The 23,657-nt window shown below is 40.9% G+C and overlaps 1 protein-coding gene across 5 annotated transcripts in view; it reads right to left on the bottom strand.

The window, feature by feature from the left end:
* shc1 (SHC (Src homology 2 domain containing) transforming protein 1) overlaps positions 1 to 22,028 on the bottom strand; it is a 43,229-nt gene extending 21,201 nt beyond the window's left edge. For 3 of the 5 annotated variants that reach the window (XM_061775589.1, XM_061775590.1, XM_061775591.1), the window contains exon 1: positions 1,015 to 6,442. In XM_061775589.1, the coding sequence (XP_061631573.1) occupies positions 1,015 to 1,608 (594 nt within the window). In that variant the 5' untranslated portion in view covers positions 1,609 to 6,442. Of the gene's footprint in view, positions 1 to 1,014; positions 6,443 to 21,793 lie in introns of those variants that run through there. The other 2 variants (XM_061775592.1, XM_061775593.1) reach the window with 2 other exon arrangements.
* Positions 22,029 to 23,657: the final 1,629 nt, after the last annotated feature.

Below are 23,657 nucleotides of genomic sequence, written 5' to 3'. Positions count from 1 at the left end.
GACTGTGAGTGTGAATGGTTGTTTGTTTGTATGTGCCCTGCAATTGGCTGGCAACCAGTTCAGGGTGTATGTATGCCCGATGACAGCTGCGATAGGCTCCAGCACGCCCGCGACCCTAGTGAGGAGAAGCGGCTCAGAAAATGGACGGATGGATGGGTTTTCCACAGTTAATGAAGAAAATGCAACCAAATACCCATCCCCATGGTGAAACTCCATGCACTAAACAAACAGATTTAAGAAAAAATATGCCTCAAATTCATTTACTGCTATTATTACAGATCGTTAGCCACTACCTACTTAACAACTGACCACATATTACAATGGCTACTATATTATTTTAATACTTGTATAAGAATTTTTATTCTCTTTTGCAGTCATTCCCAACCATTGTAACAAGGCACATTAAACAATTCCACCTAATTGGTCTAAAAATTATTTACATACTACAAAATATGTATTTTTCCTCACGTATGCCAGTGACGCATTGTGACAGGCAGAACATATAAGCTCTTCCATTAGATGGCAGAAGGTACAATTAACCTGTGCATCGATCTGTTCCCATTCAGCCAACTGATTAATAGCTTTGTGTTGAATTAAACAGAGCCAGATTTCACACTGAGCAAATTTGTGGGTAAACTAAAACGAGATCATAATTATTTCAGTATATATATATATATATATATATATATATATATATATATATATATATATATACAGTATTTTTTGTGACACTTTTGTTTGGTGGTTTTCTATGAGATTTTTCTAATGCAAAATAGAGTATGTGCCTTGGGCAGATTGGAAACATTGCTCTATTGGATTGCAATAGATTATACAGGTGAAGCTAATGGAGTGTGTGGTGAGTAGGTATACAGGAGCAGTCAAACGTTTGGACACACTTATTCATGCTGTTGAATGAGAATGTGTGTCCAAACTTCTCACTGCTTCCATATCACACCATAAGTTGAAAGGTTCTAATCAGTCTGAAGGGGACAGGTGACAATGTCATTCACATACCCGTACAGAGTAGGCGACACCGGTGGTGCTGACCACATTGTCGGAGTGCAGCCACCCACGGGTGGGCTTGTTGACGAAGGATCCATGCCGTGTCCACTCATCTCCTCCGAGTTGAGCACCTTCAACCCGTGCCCTCCTGGACGCCCCTCCCAGCCGGTTCATGTCCTGTAGGGGGGGTCGGGGAGGGGGAGAAGGAGCGGTTAAAGGGGGGAGTGGGTGATGAGGGGGAGGGGAGGAGCTGGAGCTGCTCCTGTCGTCCCCGGGAGACTCCGCAGGTGCCCGAATCTGCAGCGGCCTGCTAGAGGCCTTGAGTCCTGGGAGAAGAGTGGCGGAGACACCAAGGCGCAAGGAGCCCATCCTTGGGAAGAAGGAGCAGAGGGTGGTGGGGCTGTTCTCGGGCAGCCGGGGAGAAGAGGAGGGCAAGATGGGAGTAAGAGAGGAGGAGGACAGGGAGGAAGGTAAACCAGGAGAGGGAGTGAGAGGGGTGGCAGGACTCGAAGGAGGGAAGGATGATTGATTGGAGTTTGTCTCATCAGTGGAGCTGAGCGATTCACTCCGAAAGTGGGTGTACTTCGTTTTAGGGACAAGCTCCATAATGGTTCTGCTGTATCAGTTTTTATGTCCGCACAAGTCCACACAGACTGTAGTGATTTGTATCAAGGTCTCTTTGTTTCAGCATTCAGAGATTCTCTCCTAAGGACGCACAGCCGGTCTCCCTCAGAGTCAGAGCGGCATCCATCTGTCCGGTTGTCAGTCCTCCACTCATTAGCAGGCAGGCCAAAGTGGACTGCTTTAAAAATGGCTTCATCAACATTGAAAGCAGTGTTAAAAATGTCTTTTAGGAAAAGTGTAGCATTCCATATGATGGTGATGTATAGATGTAGATAGTTTCGTTGGAGCGTCTCAGTGCGTGTCATGTTGACATCAAATCAGAGTTCATTGTGTGAGCAGCTCATGAAAAAACAAAAACAAAACAAAAAAATCATCCTGCTCAAGTGAACAGGGTATCATTTAAAACAATGGCTGTGAAGATTTTGTCCCAACTTAATGGCCTTTCAGTCCAGCTGTCAGCAGCACCAAATAAAATCAACACAAGTGATTGTCTCTTAACACCGTTGCATATGTGTGTGTGTGTGTGCGTGGGTGTGTGTGTGTGTGTGTGTGAAATACTGCTCCGAGGAAGGAGTGTGCGTGCGCATGTGTGTGTGTGTGAGACAGCTCCCTTGGCAGCTCTGTCCAGCTTGACACAGGCCCATGAAAACCCTATTAGCAGCCAGCGAGGGGAATCGCAAGGGGGCTGTGCGCACTAACAAGGCGACGACACATACACAACTTCAATTGGTCAATACAACACACACCTGCAACCTCAATCAGCTAAAGGAGAGAAAGAAAGCTTACAAATATATGGCTACTGTCCAACTCCTGGTAGAAGCACCCTTGTTAGTAAAGCCCACGAAAATCTTCTACTCCCTCTCTCTCTTCCTCCAAACGATTTGGTGTCCGCCCTGACTGGCCCTAGCTAACTCCCTCCCCGTGTTGCCTTCCTCCCTCTTCTTCCAGATCACTTCTGGCGCAGCCTCCTTCCTTTTCTCGGCACTCCTGTCTCTCCTTTCCTTCTCTCCTCTGCTCTCCTGGAAGTCCTCTCTCTTTCTCCACACAATGTACTCGGCCAGCCTCTGGCTCTCGAGCGCCTCCGCCCTCTCCCGCGCCACCACTTCCTCTCGCCTCTTCCAGATGATCTCCCCCTCACCTCCTCCCGCGGCTGCTTGCCCGTTCTCCAGGCTGTCCTGTTTTACAGTGCCTCTTGTTTAGAAAGTGTTAACCACAAGGTTCTCTTGCCTCCCTCGCCTAGAAAGAAGGGATGGCTAGAGGCCAGACATGATCACCTACTTAGACATGAGGAAGAGAGAGAAATAAGAAAATAAAAAGTGTTAAGATTGGGCTAGCGTCGGCCCGTTCCTGACTGAAGCCCCCTCCCGCGGCTGCTTAACCGTTCTCCAGGCTGTCCTGTTTTACAGTGCCTCTTGTTTAGAAAGTGTTAACTACGAGCTTTTCTTGCCTCCCCTTGCCTAGAAAGAAGGGATGGCTACAGGCCAGACATGCTCACCTACTTAGACACCAGAAAGAGATACAAATAAGAAAATAAAAAGTGTTAAGATTGGGCAAGCATCGGCCCGTTCCTGACTGAAGTTCCTGATATGGCTAAAACAAGTGAGGCCGTCGTGGTTTGAAATTGGTCACCTCAGAGCACCATTAGAAATGTGTTAAGTATATGACATACACACTGCAGTAGCACGGTGGTGATGTAACTAGAGGATGCAGGTCATTGGCTATTGAAGGCCAGCAGGTTTGTTGTGATAGTAATGAGACCTGATTTGTAATACACAATTCAACTCTCACTCTGCTGAACCCTTCTATACATAGCCACCCTCACCTTAAAGTCAAGCAAGACACCCAGATGATAGTCAGTTCCCTGAGAGAAGAGCAGTAATGTACGCCTTATTCATCTTAAGATAAAGCTTTTCAAGCTGTAGACTACAGTACAAATGAAGTGTACCACCTCATGTTCTGCATACTCCAACCTTAAAGGCAGACAACAGTCTGTTAACATTAACAGTTTCCCGCAAGCCAAAGTTCCACAAAGAAAACAGTCAAACAGGCAACACCTCTGCCTCAGCGTGGCTCAGGCACTAGTTGTAGTCACAATCTCTTGACCTTTGCTCCCTCTAGGGAGATCAGCACACATCTTACTTGGATAACACATACACCTTCAAGGTTTGGCACCAGTATTTATGTGAAGTAAAGACAAAAAAAAACACTTCAAACCACAGCTGAAGTCCCACACACCAGCTTACAGTGGGCACAAAACCACAACCAGTCTAGCACCACAGAGGGGCTTGTCTAGCAAAGTTTGCTAGTCATCCATCTGGTCGTGGATTAGAAGCACCGTGGAGGATTGGCTCACAGTCGACCAGTGTGAGACAGAAGTTGTTAAAGAAGTATGGCTGGAAAAGTTACCCTGCATTTGGGCCATCAAGGGCTAACCATCAAGGGCACACCAAACAGTCTGATGAGCCCCAAATACAAATGGATTGTTCTTAAGAAAAGATTACAAAAGATTCAACTTGTATTCACTTCTTTAAACTAGCACAACCAAACTGTTTAAAGAGTGGTGTTAATCCTTGTGCTGCCCAAAGGATGCTCGAGTGCACACAGGAAACAGGGTAGGTCAGGTGACTTCAAAAGAGATGACTCGCTATACATGTGCAGAAATCCTGAGTCATCTACACATGGAAAGTAGAAGAAACTACCACAAATATAACGATAAGCAATTATTTAACTCGCACAACAGTATCTGGCTATACAGTATTAAATTGCTGAAAGAGAACAGTTGATCCTTGCACAGCCAAAAGGATACTTGAGCATGTACGGGAGACCAGTTAGGTTAGGTGAGGTGACTTCATTGGAGATAACCCTCTCACTATACATGAGGGGAAATCCTTAGTCATCTGCCCGTGGACAGTAGGAGAAACTGCTACAAACATTATAATAATCATTAATTAGCCATGTCAATTAATGATTATTATAATGTTTGTAGTGAATGTGAGTGCGAATGGTTCTTTGTTTAGATGTTCAGGGTGTACCCCGCCTCTCGCCCGAAGATAGCAGGGATAGGCTCTAGCACGCCCACGACCCAAGTGAGGATATGTTAGGAAGGATGGATGGATGGATGGATGGATGGATGGATGGATAGCCGTGTCAAGGCTGGGCAGCCATGCACAGTAAAATGTTCAAGTAGAATTAGTTTGTTAATGTAATTTATCCAACAGTTCCTCCAATCGGCACCTCAGTTTGACTGAGGGTGATTTAGGTTCGCTGCAGTTGATTAAGGTGAGATCAGGACAATGGAAGTGGCGGAGACTCGGCATAGGGTGAACACACGGAATGGGGAGGGGGAGACAGGTGACCTGAAACTACCCTGATTTTCTCAGACTGTGGAGCTCAGCACAGGCAAGGACCGTCTAAAGCGTGAAAACAGGCAGTCTATATTTTGACAGAATCTTCTAAAAACGGTACACAATCACAAATTCAAATAGAATGCATCTTCTCAAATGAATAAATGCAAATACAGAATTGAGAAGCACCATTTTTAAACAAGTAATAAACAAAAACTTTACATGTTACTCCGTGTTTAGCTGCAGACCATTGCCATGGCAACAGAAGATTAAAAGAGATGCCTGTTGAGGACGTTTGCCAAGTCCTAACAACAGCAGAAAAAGTGTTGGCAGACAAAGAGCTTTGTTGAATCACACGACAACAGCTAATCGTAACGTTGAAGACGCCACGTTATTATTTCTTTCACGCAATAAGAGGACCAAAATCCCCCTAAAAGATCAATAGCTCTCAGGAAATGATCAAAGTTGGAGCGGCGTCGTGCCAGCCATCAAAGCCAATCAATGTTGACGTGCCATGTTGGCGGCATGCGACTGGCTCCAACTAGGGCATGTCTGGCATGTAAGAGTAAAACAAACCAACAGCAAACATAGAGAACAATACTGATGCTTAGAAAACTTGCATAAAAACAACCTGAATATTCAAAGTTTAAGATAGCAACATTAGGATACCATAAAGTCAATATAAAAAAGTCCTACTTAGTGAGTGGAATTAGTCCTTTTTTGTACACTTTCTTATTTGGTTTAAAAAAACAAACAGCTGACAAGTCATTTCTCTTAAACTGTGGTCAAATATTCACATGACAGAAGTGTTAGCCGCTTATCTGTCCTCTCCTTCCCTTCCGTCCATCCACTCGCTGAAAAAAACCCTCTGAACCTCTCCTTTGCTCGATTAATTCACAAAGTCACCGTCGGCTGTGCGTCTCCATCTTTCCTCCTGCCCTCCACTGCATTTGAATGTCCTCTCCTCTTCTTCTTCTCTCCCCTCCTTTCCCTCATTCACTCACTCACTTCGGGCAGATGGTGGAATGGCAGCGCTGCCAAGGCGGACAATGGCACTACTTCATTGTGCTCCTCTTCTCCCCCTCCACTTCCACTCTGTCTGTCCTTCCCCTCCCTCCTGTCTGGGTGGGTGACGCTGCCTCCTATTCTCGCCATTACCGTCTCAGCATCAGTCTCTCTCTCTGTAACACACATACAGTACCCCTCCTTTCCTCTCATCCTGTTTCCTCCCCATCCCCCCCACCTCAGTTTAGCCGTGTACATGTGTATGCACAGCAGGATGCTCCCGCTGCACATTAGCGCTCCATGGGGAGATTGAGATGTGGAATAAGTGAGGAAACAAGGGCTGGAGTGGAGGGGTTGACTTTCCAAAGCTCCTCCTTTACTAGTGTTTGGTAACCTGAGAAGCTGAGATTGAAAGAAAACACAGAGAGACAGGATGGAGACAGTTCAACCTCGCCTAAATAAGGTAGCATCACTGTGCGTTAGCGCTATTCTCTCAAGAGTGTAGCAGCAGAGATTGCCATTCAAGCGTGAGAAGGCAGTGTTGCAGAAAGCAGAAGAAGTCACCCAAAGAGATTCACAGGAGTCCTCAAATGACACTACAGGCACTGCAGTGCCACTACACAACCAATGTGGTGTCTGTCAACTGGATATACGAGGTGTCAGAAATGTTGCAGGACTGCTGCCACTAGAGATACATTTTAAACCAGAAGATTAACCAGGATATCTTCAAAGAGATCCTGCGGTGTTTGCTTCGTTCAGTGCCGTTTACTGGTTTCAATCCAATTTCTCTCACAGGATGACTAAAGTACCTACCTACCAGGCAAAGTGACGGTAACCTTCCACCCCCATTGTCAGTGCGAGCAGTCAGTGAGCCCTATGTCTTTTCCCCTTGTTGAAAAAGTAAGGATTTTTTCAGGTACTGCAGCTTGGTAGAGGAAGGATATGCAAAACGCGCTTACGAAGAGTTGCTTCTCGAGGAGTCAATACTTCCAATTCCGACAGCACATTTACGAGACTGCCACCCATCACTCTTCAACAAATTCAAGGTAAAGGTAAAGCTAAACACAAACACAAAAACCTAAACACAACAGTCTGAGACCAGTAACCACTCTTTCTTTCGGGGCCTTACATTTTTGTCAAAACTATAGCAATGATTATTTTTTTGTGTGTCTTGTAATGTTACAACTTTAAATAAAAACAGAATACAATATATATATATATATATATATATATATATATATATATATATATATATATATATATATATTCCGATTTTACAACTTTTGTCTCAGAGTATTTTTCAGTATGGCCCCAAATAGTCATTGTACAAATGACATTTCTGTTAAATATTTTCCAAAGCTTGCGTGCACATGAGCAAGACAGACACAAACAGACAACTCGCCGAGCCAGTCAAAGTACGTGCGCCACTGCTGCTGCAGTTGCCCCACGTGCGGCTTCTCGCCTCCCAGCATGCATTGCTCCCTGGTGGAGCTGCAGAGAGGTCCGCGATGGGAAGCGGCCCATGCACACACAAAGACGCAATGTTAAGCCAGCAAAAGCGCCAACACTGAGTGCGACAGAGTAACAGAGTGAGAGGCAGCCGGAGAGAGACACAGAAAGGCAATAATCCAGTGAGCGTGTTGGAACACGGTCTTTGGAATGGCGGGAAGTAACTGAAAGAAGTGCATGTGTAGGTAGGATGCTTATGTTTCAGCACACCCAACGACTCTCGCCGAGCGTGCCAGAGGTGGGCAGCTGCAGCTCGTCATGAGATCGAACAGTTGTGCAGCGGACTGGATATCATGTGTATTGTCGTCAGTGGATACACTGTACGGTGTTGACTAAATGACCACTTCATCAGAAACACCAACAGTTAGATAAAAAATAAATAACTAAATAAACCTTGACAAAGATAATGCTCTGTTTTGACTGTATCAGAGGTATTATACTTACAATTTTCATACCAATTTCAACAATGTTTCACTTGTTGCTGTGCAATGAGTCCGTATTATCATGATTTAGATTCCCCCCCCCCCCCCCCCCCGAGATTCAAGATTCACCTGCATGTACGATTAAAACTGTTGTTAAACAACCTATGAAAACAACTTTTATAAACACGATGTTTTAAAACGACGGCAGTTTCCTCCTTTCTGTCAATTTTTTTAATATCAAAATGATATTTTCATGTAGTGTACAAGATGTGTCGGAAATGTTCCGGGACTGGTCTCAAGAAAGCTATATTTCAAACCCAAACTCCCCTTCAATATCAGCCAGACGATCAACCAGCATGTCTACAAAGAGAGCCTGCTGCATTTGCTTCATTCAGTGCGCAAGTAGAAGCGAGAGTGCCCTGAGCATACGACGGTCCCTGTCAGAAAATAATGTTGCAGTACTTAACACCCTCCCTACTCACCCAAACTGGCTTTGTGTGATTTTTTTTTTCTCTTTCCCAAGCTCAAGGGGGTCATAAAAGAGATCCGATTTGAACATGTGGACGACATCAAGATGGCCGTGACGACGGAGTTGCGGAGGATCCCAGAGGAATCCTTCCAGGACTTCATGAAGGCATGGCAGAGAAGGCTGGGAAAGTGTATCAGACTCTAAGGGGATTACTTCCCAGGGAAATTTTTTTTAGCTTGTAGACCGGATTTGCAACGCAGTATATCTTTTGTGACACCAGTCCTGGCACTTTTTTGACACGTCATAATTGTATCAGACTGTGTATCAAAATGTATTTTTTATTCTAATAATAAAATATTAATTTGTTGTTTATTAATACAGTATTGTTTGATTTCATTTACAATAAATCAAATAACTAAATATTTATTTAGATACAGTAAATGATTAAAAAACGAAATATAAAATGAATAAACATGACTTTTTTAACCAATAAAATAATAATAATTTAAATTGTATTATTTCTAATTTAATTATATTGGATGGAGCTATTATTGACATTTTAAAATGTTTAATCTATGTGTTAATGTTACTGGTCGGAGGGCAAGATTAAATAACGGAGCGGGCCCTCTGTACTTTAACCACCCCTGAATTAAAATGGTCCCAGTCCTACCAGATGCGTGTCTGTCAATTGAGTTCAGATAAATGATTTCATCATCAATAACTCATCAATGCTGGGAAATTATTCTTTTTACACCAGCACAGTTAACAGGTGTTTAACTACGAGCGTGCTTCTTCTCACGGACAGACGTACCATTGCTTTTATGCAATACTGTAAGCTCTCTATTCACACAAAACTCTCATTAGCAAAAATGTATGAAGCACAAAATTTGCACCAATGTGAGATGATATGTCCAGAAAAAGTTATCAAGATAAATGGCTGAGTTTGATAAAAAGCAATAATGGTTGATCAGAAATTCATCTGGGGGAAAAAATAAATGAATATGGGAATGCCAGCATATAATTTTCGATAGTTGTACCTCAATATCAATGGGATCGCAGAGAAACGGACAAGCCATGTTTGCTTCAGGGGGGAGGAGACTGGTAGAAAGTCAGGATTTAGCATACAAAACCTGTTCGCAAGCAGGTTAGATTCACGGTGCCTGTTACCGTGGTGACCGAGTCTGAATTTATCTTACCCTCTTTGAACAGAAAAATTCAGACTATCCTTCATTTTTCATATAAAATGCTTTCAGGAATACCCTTCTGGTCTATGGACTCTCACAGGACTTTGCGACTAATAACATCCTGTACAGTCATCAATATTGGTTCCATAAGAAATATTCCACTGAGCATGCTTTGCTTTAACTGATAAATTACATCTCATCAGAATTAGAATTTGCCCTTAATGTTTTTCTTGATTCAAGAAAAGCATTTGATATTGTTGACCATAAATATCCAATTTCTAAGCTTAATAGCTATGGAATCTAGGTGGTTACCCTCAAGTGGTTAAACAGTTGTTTGTTTTTCCAAATGGTCTCTCATCCACCAAATCTAGTATTCGTTTTGGTGTGTCAAAGGGCGCAATCTTGGGCCCTTTTTTAACTTACATTAATTATTTAACGAGTCACTGAAAAAACATCTATTCTTAGCATCTTGTCCTGCGTCTTCTCAGTATTTAAATATTTTCCTGTCATGAAATCCCAATTCTGCATTCATGTGTTCTTTCTGTCTAGTTTATTTGCTCATGTTTTTCTACATGTACTTTTTACCCATTGTTTTACATTTGATATGATTGTCTGAAGGGAGTAGAATTTTAATCAAGCCCTCTTGGTTTCATTTCCTCCTTGCACAGTTTTTTAAAAATTGTGCTAAATAAATAAACAAATGAAAAATGTATTCCTTACCATGTAATACAGCAACTTTACTGTATTGTAAAATAATTAGTTTTTCCTGTAAGAGCACCATTTTATTGTCATGAAATGGTTATTTCTTTTCTTGTAAATCGCTAATTTATTGAAGTTCAAATTGTAACTTCTTTTGTCGTAATATTGCTAATTTTTTCCCCTCTTAATGTGGCTTTTTGCACAAAAAAGGTTTTTGATTTGTTTTAAGTAAAATTGCGGTAGAGAGTGAAGATTAGATTAGGCACCCATTCAGCATGAGAGCCCCATCTGCCCGTCTCACGCGCACACTGCAAACATGTGAGTTGGCTATTTTGGGTTTGCCCCCCACCACACTCCCACATCTCTATCTACTTCCATCATTCTCTTCCTGCCTCTCTACTCTTAGTCTCCCTTGCTTCAAGCGCCTCATGCTTCTCTAAACACTGGAAGTCCTGCACCAACACTGTGTCACAAATTTGCCAATTAATCAGCATTTAAAAAACTTGAAAAAGGTTGTGATCATTAAAAATACCAAGTGGGCATCTCACTGACACATCTAAAGATACACTACATCTCAATAGGGAACGTCCTCTATTAGCAAACATTCCACTATCTTATTTCCTCTCTATAACTTCTTAAACAGTTGACTTATACAATAATTCCATTGTGACATGTTGCCAATTTCTTCCAATTTTGCACATCTCTGTTGAGACATTATTACCGTACTCGTTGTAGATTTGTCACTCTGTGTTATTTGCATATATGTTGTTGATAGTGGCCACTTACGTGCTTGAGGACTCTCTGCACCATTTGCACAATTGCCAATGTGTCAGAATTATCGCACTAATGGTGACTTTAAATTGCTTGACAACTTTCCATCATTTTCACAATTGTCATTGTATCAGCATTACCACATTACTGGTACCCTTTCATTGTTCACACTCACACCTATGGGCAATTTAGAGTCTTCAATTAACCTACCATGTATATATTTGGTATGTGTGAGGAAACCTGAGTACTTGGAGAAAACCCACACAGGCACAGGGAGAACATGCAAACTCCACACAGGCGAGCCTGGATTTGAACTCGTGTCCTCGGAACTTTGAGGCAGATGTGCTAACCGGTCGACCACCATGCCGCCCTCATTTAACATTGTCACAACAATTTTAAATGACAACGTATAATAAATTAGGGGTTGGAACGACTTAAGCATGCCACAATAATGGTTAGAGCTTGAAGTCAATTAATCACCAATCACGTTTGGCATTAACAACACTGAGGTCCCACAGAAAGCAACAGGTGAGGAGGGCGGTGAGTCCACACACCAAACTAGCACCGGTGCCTCAAGCGTGTTGAAATATTTTACCAAAAATGAGACCGGTAGCAGGGTCACTTCAAAAATGTGCGTTTATTGTCATATGTAACAAAAGCACAAGTGCTATGCACGCCCATCCTAAAGGCACCTGCTAAGGCTACTAACTGCCAAACAGACTATGTCAGCCATCATTTAGCGAATACACTAAATACACTAAATGCCCTCCTAGCTGTGGTGTCTGCTAATGGTTGGGTCAGACTACACGAGTTTAGCCCCTATATTGCAACAGATTATTTCTATGAATTCTTATTGGTTGTGTTGGACCTCAAAGGCACCACTGTACATCCAATAAAAAAATAATAAAAATGACACACAGGCAGAGACTGAGCGATGCTGCAGGAAACGCATCTGTGGCCCACTGTGTTGTAGTAGTGACGGACAACCACGTGCTCCGACCTTGAAAACAAACTTACACTCTGTCGCCACAATACACCCGAACTGGCAGACAAATGCATGCAGGCACGCACACCAAATTGTATTACATCCTGTTGACGTGTCCTCAAGTGTATGGCAAGTAAGTTGCCGCTGTGTTCGACTGATAGCATCAGACTCGTACTGCCAACTTGCACAGACATGCCAAAAAGGAAGCAAAACCGATCTCAAATGTCACACCGTCCCATCAGTCAGGACCAAACCGTCACTGTTTGATTGATGCCGAATTGGACAGATCCAATTTTAATCAAGTGGATTTTTTGATTGAGCCTGTTTCTGTATTAGAGTGCCTTGAGATTGCAGTCCGTCTGTCTGTCTCTGTTATTTTGACCCAAAACGTCTTGTTTGTCTGACTCTTGACACATCCGAATCTCCCATTTTTTGGATCAGTCCTTACCCTCTCCATTTCATCAATGCCGATAGCTTGACCGTATATAATATCACCTCAGCGAGCGGTGTGGCTGACCCTGATAAGAGTCCCCGGCCCACTGCCTTCAGTAGCCTCAATCATCCCGTGTACCCTTCAGTCTTTTTCGATAATTATCTGTCGTTCACCTCTCTGTGGTGAATTTAGCTGTGTTTTGTCTCCATGGATCAACACAGCGGGAGTGGTGAACCGTAACCACAAGCTTACTGTTGGTTTGCGTACAGATCTCAGTTGACTTGCAGTGATTGGCCTAAAACTGTAATGTTCTACTTATGCTATTTGGAAACATTGCATTTCAGAATAAACATTACAAGTGCCAATGGGGAAGGGCATAATAAGACAATAATTGATCGATTAAAATGTGGTGATTGTGTGGAGCTATAGAATTGTGTTTTAAAGTAATTGAGTCAAAATAGAGTGCACCACTCGGCTGCTTGTTGATTCAGTCTCAGTCGTTTGCTGTCTATTATTCAGTTCCATACAATATTGACATGGAAACAGGAGAACAAGTTATTCTTCCAGCCATCCATTTTCCACAGCGCTTGTCCTAATTAGGTTCACAGGTGAGCCTAATAAGCCTATTCCATTGTCTTCCATCTGTACATCCCGGACTGGTCGCCAGCCAATCGCAGGGTGCATGTAGAATAAACAACCATTAACAGTCACATACACACCTATGGTCAATTTAGGCCACGGTCACAATGCAGAGAAAGGTGCCCAATTTGGATTTTTTGTTAAATCCGATCTTTTTATGTAGTCGTTCACATTACAAAAACAAATGTGACTTCTACTCGGGATGGAATGAGTCCGTGATGTCACACGGATGCACACAAACACGGTGTGTTGACGGAAGTAAATAGAGCGCTGCGCCTAAGTCTCATCATGACACATTTGTGACAACTTCAAGGATTTTGTGCAACCGGAGCCAACATTTTCTTATATTTATCAGTTTTTCATCTTTTAACAACTGACTGGTTTCTGTTCCTCTGTCCGCCGTTGCTTTTGTGGCATGTCTGTTTTGTCAAACATTTGTGACGTTTGTCACCTTTTGATGACGTATACCGTAGGTTGGGTGACCGCGACTTGAGTGTCCATACTGCACTCACATTGGATACATATTCAATTTATATCCACATATGAAAGAGGCCTGGGTCAGATTTGAAAAAAAATTGGAATTGTACTGTTCACATTGACATGAAAAAAAATCAGATACATGTTACATTGGGCAAAAAAAAAATCTAAATTGATTTGCAGTGTGAACATAGCGTTAGAGTCTTCAATTAACTCAAGAAACATGTTGGAATGTGGTAGGAAACGGTCATACCCGGAGAAAACCCATACAAGCATGGGAATAACATACCACATAAACAGGAGGGCCTGAGCCGAGATTTGAACCTAGGATCTTCCAACCGTGAGCCAGACGTGCTAACCACTATCAGTGTCCTTCCCATTTTCCAATCCCATTAAAATATAGATTTTAAAAGAATAAGATCCATCCACATAGCGAATCAAGTAAATTTAGTCAAATATCCATCCTTAGTTCTATCGTCATTGCCAACCTCTGTCAGAGGTGACTGTCTCATTCCTCTGCGCAGGAGCACTTTCAGTAAGTCAGCCTGGTCAGTGAGGAGCGCTGGTGAGTGGAACTCAGTACCTGAGGAGGTTAAACTGCTTACAACATACAAGCCCTTCACAAAAAAACTGAAAATGTGGCTAGTTAACACCTATAGCTGCCAACACTAAAAGACAAGTATGTTATGTTGTTTTTTTGTTATGATCAAAAAAAATGATGGTTTTATTGTCTCTTAATAGTATAGTTTGATTATGTATCCTGTATTATATTGTCTTGTAGATGTATTTGACTGCTTTTTTACATCATGGCCAGGGGACTACAGATGAAAACTAGCCTTCTGGCTAATTCTGGCTTTTTTAACCATGTGTACTTCATGTGTTTTATGAAACTGCATTGTCCCCTTTCAAAAATAAACTGATAAACTGAAACATTTACCAAAACAACTGATGTCACTCATTAGGGCGCAGTCGCAGACCTCCACCAAGGCCTGAACAATAGTCAGAATGGACCCTCAAAGTTAGTCAAATGTTCTACAATTTGGAAACTGACATGATTTTTTTGGGGAAAATATGTCTCAAAATTTCCACAGAAACTGGGAGGTCGAGCATCAGCATATTAGGTTAGCAATGAGATCTTAGTTAAGCAACGATAAAAGGAATAAGGTTTTGCTTTTTCTTTGGCTTTATGTAAAACCTGTCTCAAACAACAGTTCTTAAATGAAAATAAGTTACGTGAAGACTTTGAAGGTGAAGAGCTAGCAGCCGGATAACGAGTTGGTATGCAGTGGATATAAAAAGTCTACACACCCCTGTTCAAATGTTTTTTGTGATATAAAGCACAAAAAAAAGTAAAGAAAAGTATACAGGAAGTCCTCGAGTTACGACGTACTCGACCCATGACGTTTCGACTTTACGACGCCCGTGCCTCGTCCGCCATTTTGTCCCCAGCACCATAGTGTTTCTGCTTAGCTGGTGCATAGTGCTTGCCTGTGTTTGTGCGCCGGGAGTATCTTTGCCTTTTTTGCCCTCCTTTTTTCACACTCTCAGCAGTAATGGTAAGTACAGCATCTTATTTTTTTATTTTAATGTATTTTTGTTTCTTTATACGAAGTGTTAACCTTTCCTGCTACGGTCACCTGACCGTGGTCGGGCGACACAGGGGTTAACTCCCTTCTCTCGTTGCACAGCTGAGCTGGGTGGCGGCAACAATAAAAGCACGAAGCACCGATTTGCTGCTTTAATGGCTTTATTAGCTCCTCTGCACATTTGACTTCAACGGGTCCTCCACTAATCGCTACTCTTCCCCGGTCGCCGTCACTACACTTGCCACTGTACACACTCGCACCTGCGCGCACTCCTTCCTCCTTCGCAGTCCCGCCGGACGACACCTGCGCAGTCCCGTCTCACTCACACATCGACACACACTGAGCTTGCTGTCACAATCACGTGGGACAATACCTGTAACAGAAGTATTTTGACGTAAATTTCGACTTTAACGGTGAAATCCGACTTACGCGGAAATTCGGGTTACGTCGCCAGCGTAGGAACGGAACTCGTTCGTAAATAGAGGATTTCCTGTACTAGAACATCTGAACTTTTAACTTTTGGGTTAATCAGAGGCACTTTAAATGGTGTGTGCTGACTCCCATTTACCATTAGTTTGAATGTGAATGGTTAATTCCAAACACAACCACATCCCCAGTTATAAGAGGGTGTGCACACTTGTGCAACCACATTATCTCAGTTGATAATTTTTACATCCCCTCTTGAAAATATTTTATTTTTGTCTTCAACTGAGTTGTACAGATAAAAGGTTATATTAATGGTGGAAAACATTTTGAAATGATTTATGTCTCATATTTTATAATCACAAAAACCTGGCATTTTAACAAGGGTGTGAAGACTTTTTATATCCACTGTAAGCGTTGTCATTTGTTTGCATTAAAGTAGAGGCTGTCCTAAGTTTGAGACTGGCCCAACGTATGGCTTTTCAAGTTTAGGGAACAGCGTATAATGAGCTTCTTAGCGCAGTGGTGTAGGTATATGTGGTCATGCGGCACAGGAAGGCACGCTTAGTTACCATGGTGTATGAAGAAAAAAAAAAAAAAAAAAACGTCTAGGCAAAAAAATCATAAAGCCAGCATATGAAAAACATTAACTTCATATGAAGGCTTCATATTTATGGCCCTGAAGTTTTTTCCCCCCATACAAATATTTACAATAATCATGACTTCATTACTCTGTTCGTGTCGGGAAATAAAGCTTTTGCGTGTAGAAAATTGGGTTAAATCACTACCGTAGGAACGGAACTCATGGAATGGTATAATGTAACCAACTACGCCATTCTCATTCTTCATTAAAGTAACCAGTGTTTTATTGTTTGAATGTATGAATATTACAGTGGTTGACTTATATTTACATCTGCATGTCCTTTGAGAGAGTTAAGATTGTCTTTATTTCCCAAGGCGGGGTCATTATAAAACTTCCCTGGGGGCAGTGATATAATGCAAATCAATAAAAACAATTGTTCTTCCCTTATAAATGTATGAAAACACCAGGTTCATGCCAACGCCTCCCTGATGGCGTCAATCAAAACAAATCATTATTCTAACTGACAAGCCAGATTTCGACACAGAAGACTGTGGTAAGTGAGTGGTGACTTGTATGTTCCTCTTTTTAAAGCTTGAACTCAAACCAGCGAATGGGACTTTTGATTGTCATTATAAACAAGTCTTCCCATTTGTTTGCATCTTCAACTTCCGGAAATTGCCCTGTGGTAAAAACAAAGTTTGTTAAGTTGAATGTAATCTGTCTGGCAAATCGTCAAAATATGCTTTTATGTTCAATATACACTTGTGCTTATAAGTTTGCATACTCTGACAGAGTTTGTAAGATGTGTTCTTAAAAGACATCATATGATCAGGCAAAACCACTCTTTTGCACTAACGACCTTTTTTTTCACAGGTCATTTGACAGTTGTTTAGCTTTCCCCATCCCTCAGTATCAAGCAAAGTCAGTGCAATCCTGGATGAAATATACAGGGGTGTCTCAAAAGCTTAAAAACTCATTGACTTATATTGATTTATACACAAGAGTAAATTATTTACAATCTTTTGAAGAGGGCCATTTTGGTGATTTCTAAGAATGCATCGATACCACTTTTTTGAAACAGAGTAGGAGTACAAGTGCTGACGTCTGAGTACTCGCCGATACTTGATCCCTGGGTGGGTTTTCTCTGGGTACTCCGGTTTCCTCCCACATACCAAAAACATGCATGGTAGGTTAATTGAAGACTAAATTTTTCAGGTTTTCAATTCATTTATGTGGTGGCTCAGTCAGAACGCACTACATAAAAGGAGTACATACAGTAGATAAGAGATTAAGAAGAACAGAGTCTGGTGGATATAAACAAGTAGGTTGCTGACAGGAAATGGTAAATGTCCCACCGTGTTTTTGTGGGGACATCTTGTGTTAAAAAAGACATAGTAGACGTTTAACGTTCCTGTGTTCTATGTCACGGTCCCCTTCGCCATTCACTCGAGCAAGGAGTGCTTTTACCCGTTTTGCCAAATGCAGAAGTCGGTTGTGCATATACCAGATTGACCTTCTGTGAGTCATTGCTGCCACATTTAAATCATTTAGCCTATAAAGCTGACTGTATGAAGAATGAGTAGGTGAGTAACAACCAGCGACCTGGAAAACAAATCTTTGATGCCCTAAATCCGCAATAAATTAACTGTGATAGAGCGAGGGATTACTGTATTTAAAACACGCAAACGCAACGAAGTTTGCTTGTTAGAGGGCAGCCCGCTATCTTAATTCTAACATGAATGGAAAATGCCATCGATATGCTAACGTTAGCATCGATGGTTACCATTTTATAACCGTTTAAGCAACGGATATTTGAACGCATGTTTTTATTAACTGAAAACTAGAACTTAGAAGAAATAAGTAACCTGTTGAGTAACATGCACAGTAGCGATTTTATGTTTCGACATCGTGTCTCAGAACTTTTTTTTTTTTTTTAAGAGAGAATGCCATCCACTGAACCCCCCCCCCAAAAAAAAAAGAAACGAGTGCGACAGCGCAATAACAAATTGTTGACGAGAGAGGGAAGGTACATTATTTTGGATAGTTTAAGTCTGACCAATGTATGTGCAAAATATGTACAGTAGAACCTCGTTTTAACGGACTAATAGGGGCCGGGGGTCGTCAGTTATGCCGATTGTCCGTTATATTGAAGCACTTTTTTTTGTGGCCATATGCACCCGAATTACTATATTTTGTACTTTTTTTTCATGGCCTAAAACGCCCAGTACAGTACAAAATTATTGTAAATTAATATATACAACCTTGAAAATGTTTGAAACGTTTTAAATTTTATCCAAACCTACCACGCTGCTGTGGTTGATGGTGGAAATGTGGATGGACTCATAGGCCAGTCAAGGCAGGGCGCTTTCATGAGCCATGAGGAATTACTGTGCTTCCTAGTTCCAAATCCGTTGCCATAGACGAACGGCTTGATAAAAAACAAATGTTATTGTACCAAAAATAACATGTTCCAGATGGACTCCAGAGACTTGTGTTTTATATTCCTCTCAAAAATAACACAGCCGCCATACTGCTCTCTCTCTGTGCAGAGCTCTAGATGACAATAGATAGTACTCCTGCCATCATGGATTCAACGTCAATGCATGGCCTGGAAATGTGCCACATTCAACATGGCTATCACATAGGCATGGGCACGTATGTTGGCTTGATCTAGTCATATATCTGTGACCCAGAAATACATATGTCCCAGTCTCTGCCTATATTGTGCTACAGCGCCAGTAAACAGCGGCCAATTCTGGAACTAACAGACTTTGTCAAAGCCTGTTTAAGTGACAACTATTTTTGGACACATGCACTGTCCAGATGGTCCGTTACTTCTGATATCCATTAAATCAGGATCTGGTAAATTGAGGTTCCACTGTATTTGGAAACGTGAATGACAAGAGCCACACGAGTACTTTGTTGGAGAATGTTGCTGCGTTTATTGGCATACACCGCGAGCTTAATACAGCAAGCGAGAGGGACGCTGCCAGAAGCGACCACAGAAAACAAAAGCAAACTCACAATGCATTACACTATGGAGGATTATCATCCTTACAAAGCAATATGACTAATTTATTTTACCATCTCAGCTGCTGATTGTCAAGGCAGCCTCCACGATTGTTCATACAGTACTATGCATTACGGCAACACGCACCAACGCGCTGTGAGGAGGCCACCTTCAAAGTAAAAGCCTCACAAATAATATAGGGACATCAATTGTTTGGATTTAAAATAATTAGACGTAAATGAAATCATCTCTGTTATCACGCAATTAGTCCACTTTGGAAGAAAGTAGACTGTCCCAGAAAAATGCACCCAGGAAGGTTCAATTTGGATCTGAAGTAGCATTTAAAAAAGAATGTTTATTTTAAAATCTGCATATATGACTGCAATTTTCCCTGATTTAAATATATATATATATATATATATATATATATATATATATATATATAATTTATTATTTTTGTTTTTAAATAATCTCTTTGGTATCACAAGACCAGCCCACTAGACCTGGTGGAGACCTGGGGTGATCAAGTGTCCCCTAGAAATGGACAGACGGGTTTTATGACACTTTTAAGCCATATCACCCAACCCTAACATGTTGACACATGGCTATAACAATACTTACGGGCATATATTCTTCATCGTCGATAAAAAATTTTACATTCTTACAGCAACTGACCGAGTAGTAGTACAGTAGAAGAAGGAGTCTATTCTTCTTTGTTTTTCTGCATGACTGGATTATAGAGTATTCCCTCCCAGTGGTGGTGGACACACCAGAAGGCACAGCACACTGAATTGGATACAGCATTAGATCATGATGCACAAGCTGCTTAATGCTTTACATTAGGGCTGCACAATTAATTGAATTTTAATTGTGATGGCGGTTTTGGCTGGCAAGGTTAAACGAACCTGATCTTTGGCATTTTTATGCATTTAAAATGGGGGCACTGCTGCATATGAGTAAGTGCTTTATTTGCAGCAGTGGCCGCAACCCTGTCAGCCAGCCACCAGGGGCGAACGCATGGTTAAGGCTTCATTAAGCTCCAGCACTGTGCTCCGGTGCCAACCTCAAAACAAAAGCCAAAATGGCATTGATGACCAATGCAGTAATATATGAAGCTTTTATTTTGAAGTTGGACCTCAGCACATTGGCGGAGAGGTGGCATGTCACGGTAAGACACTTTTAACAATTGTTGTAGCAGCTGCCTTGACCTCAACTTTACGGCTTGCCTGATCGCAATGGAAAAACCCCGGGAGTAAATAGAGAGGGAAATCACAACTGTTCTTTGCAGTTTGTGACCCTGCACGACTGATCAATGGTCGACTAGAACAACAAAGACGTACCACCCTTGACAATTCACTATATTGATGACGGAGATTTTCAAATGAAAAGTCAGTGCTTACAGCCTAATTTTATCGCCTTCTTTGCATTAACTGTATTTGCTTCCATTAAGTTGCAATTCTTGATTGCACTTTGTAAAAGCCTATTTTTTCAGCCTTTTAGCCTTTGCTAAAGTATATTTTTTTAGGTACATTTATTTTTTTAAGATTTATTTTTAACTGAAAACTGCTATATATTTTTTTGTTAAAAAGTAGTGCAATAAAAATTAGATTTTTCCCAAACATGAGGAATAATCATGATTAATAATTATGATTGCAATATTGATCGATATAATTGTGATTCTTATTTTGGCCATAATCATGCAGCCCTACTTTACATCCTATTTAATTACATAATTACACTGTGCTTTAGTAAAGAACAATACTATAGAGAGCTGTTTTTCTTTTTTAATTAAAAAATACAAAAACACAAAATTAGTTTGGGGCGCTGGAACATATTAATAACATTGTCATTCATTTCAATGGAGGAAGATGATTTGAGATAGGTGTTGAGTTAAGAGCGTGATCACGTAAACTCGTAAGGCACCACTGTATATGTCAGGCTGGTGAGGTGGCATCCGTGTTTGAGTGTCGGTGCATTTTTATGAGTACGAGTACTGTACAGACTACAGTATCGGAACCGATACATCATTTCAGTTATCATGCAGATTTAAAAAGGCCACACACAATTATGTAATAACAAATTTGGCTTCACCTGAACACTATCAGGCCTTATTCTGAAGGGAAAAAATGCCAATGTTTCACATGCCAGGGTATGTAAACTTATCAGCACGACTGTAGAAAAGAAGGTAAATTTAAACAATATGGGAATGAAATGATTCATTTCTGTCTGATAGTTTGTCAATAGAGCCGTGTTTGAAAGAGAACAAAAGCTCGTTTTCAACTGTTATGACTTGCTTCAGTGTCATGAAGGAACGCTGAGGCCACTCAGTTGACTTTGTGATTGTTGTCTAGTCAAGCCTGACTCGTCCAGGGTGACAGGATAAAGGTGGCCGCTAGTGTGGCTTCAGTTTTAAGTTCACGTAAGTGGCAACTGTGTTGACAACTCAAAAGTTCAACATTGAGCTTTCACGGCGACCAGGTAGCCATTACTGGGCTGGCACGGACGGATCGGAACTCTAGTGAGTGGAAATGTACATTACAACAACTGCGGTACATTCCGAGGCCAGAAAGAGTGTAAAAAAAAATAAAAAATAAAGAGAGAGAGAGAAGTGGTCAACTTTTAACTCACCAGTTCTCTTCCTCCTTATGCCTCGTCCTGCCCGCAGAACTTCCACCGCCGGTGCAGCACTCACTCAAGTCTAGTATCATGAAACGGGGCAGGAGATGGAAAGTTGGAACGTCCACCAACTTTTCATTAAGTTCTTAAGTGATTTGTACTTTTTATGTCCTCCTCCTCTTTCTTCTTCTTCTTCTTCTTCTTCTTCTTCTCCCTTTCCTGCCCCCGCCTCCCCTCCTATGACACGCGCACGACTTCCGTGAACAAGAGGCTGACGTCATCCATGCGCGTGCGTGTGCGCGCGCACAGCGTGCACCTGGCCAAACAGACAGGTTGTTGCGTCATCGCAGAAATCCCATCGCGCACTACATTGAGAACATTACTCGAAAATGCAAAGAGTTGCACAATATATGGAAAGTTTGCATTTCCTTAAAGGCCACTGCTTATAGTTATTATTCATCTTAGTAGTGGCACTTTTATCACATTCATTAGCATTGCCACATTCAACTTTTGTACAGAATCACAGCGTCACACAAATCACAACAAAAGCGTGTCCAAACCCTTTGAGATCTATATATTTTACATTAAAATATGCCTTTTACAATTTTTTTTACATTTATTTCATTTTACATTTAATTAATAAAAAGTTAAGCTCATACAGTAAATGACAGTTTATTTAATATATGTTAACAACATTTTTCTTAATATAAATTAATCTATATAACCTTATTTTGAATTTATTCTGGAAATGTTTTTTTTATTATTATTTTAGAAATATTCTTAATATAAAATATATTTACAAAGTGCATATTTTAAATGGTGCAGCGCTCCATTATTTAATCCGGCACAACGAGCAAAATTCCAGCGATATTTGTTGCACTAATTTTGATGGGTTTCCCCTAAAATATGTTGTTAAAACGTATGTATTCATACTTTCTTTTATTTTTATTCATTAAATGATTGCTTAATTGATTTAATGCAAATAATACATTTTGAATATTAAAATAAAATGAATAGATATAATAATTAATATTAAACTAAACAACATACACATATATTTAACACTTTTAATTTGTTAATTATAAGAAAATGTATGCTAAATAATACATGAGAATACAAAATGAGAATGGAATTTTATTTAATAGGCGAGTACAAGTTTGCCCACCCCTGTTTTATGCGTGTCTAAGCAGGATTTTTGTGTATGACAGATGACAGAATGCAGTATACAGTGAGAGAAAAAAGGATCAATGGTTTGAGGGATTAAATTTAAAAAGTAATATATTTCATGAATGCATTGATGATTATATTTAATGACATTTCCACCATAAACAAGCATACAATTTAATTAATATATTTTAATTCTTTTGAAAAAAAATCATTTTATTTTTCACAATTATTAGTTTGTATCACTGTAAATTAAAATACATTAAAATGACCTTTTCTTTATTTTTTTGGAAATGTTTTTAAAATTATTTGTGAATATAATGTGTGTGTATGTTCTTCATAGTGGGCTGTGTAAGACTCACTTTAAGTTCCTGTATGTCTCGTATACCATATTATGGAGTTTTGACAAACATTTCATAGGGCCAAGATATAAAGACATGTTTATATCTAATATTATAACATTTTAGAGACACTTCATTATGATGCTCTGTAGCGAGCATCACTCAAAACCGAGTTGTTTAGTATGCAGCTCGTCTTCTGGATCTCATTTGATTAGTGCTGTAGTACCTAATGCGGTGGCCAGTGAGTGTATGTACTCACTGCCCCACAGTTCTGAGGACTGGGGTTCAACTGTCGGCCCCGCCTCTGGCTCCAGCACGCCCGCGACCCTCGTGAGGATAAGCAGTACAGAAAATGGATGGCTGACCATTGC

Source organism: Phyllopteryx taeniolatus, chromosome 6, assembly GCF_024500385.1.
Source record: "Phyllopteryx taeniolatus isolate TA_2022b chromosome 6, UOR_Ptae_1.2, whole genome shotgun sequence".
NCBI lineage: Eukaryota > Metazoa > Chordata > Actinopteri > Syngnathiformes > Syngnathidae > Phyllopteryx > Phyllopteryx taeniolatus.
The sequence above is the reverse complement of the archived record's forward strand: the minus strand, read 5'-3'. Positions and strand labels throughout refer to the sequence as shown.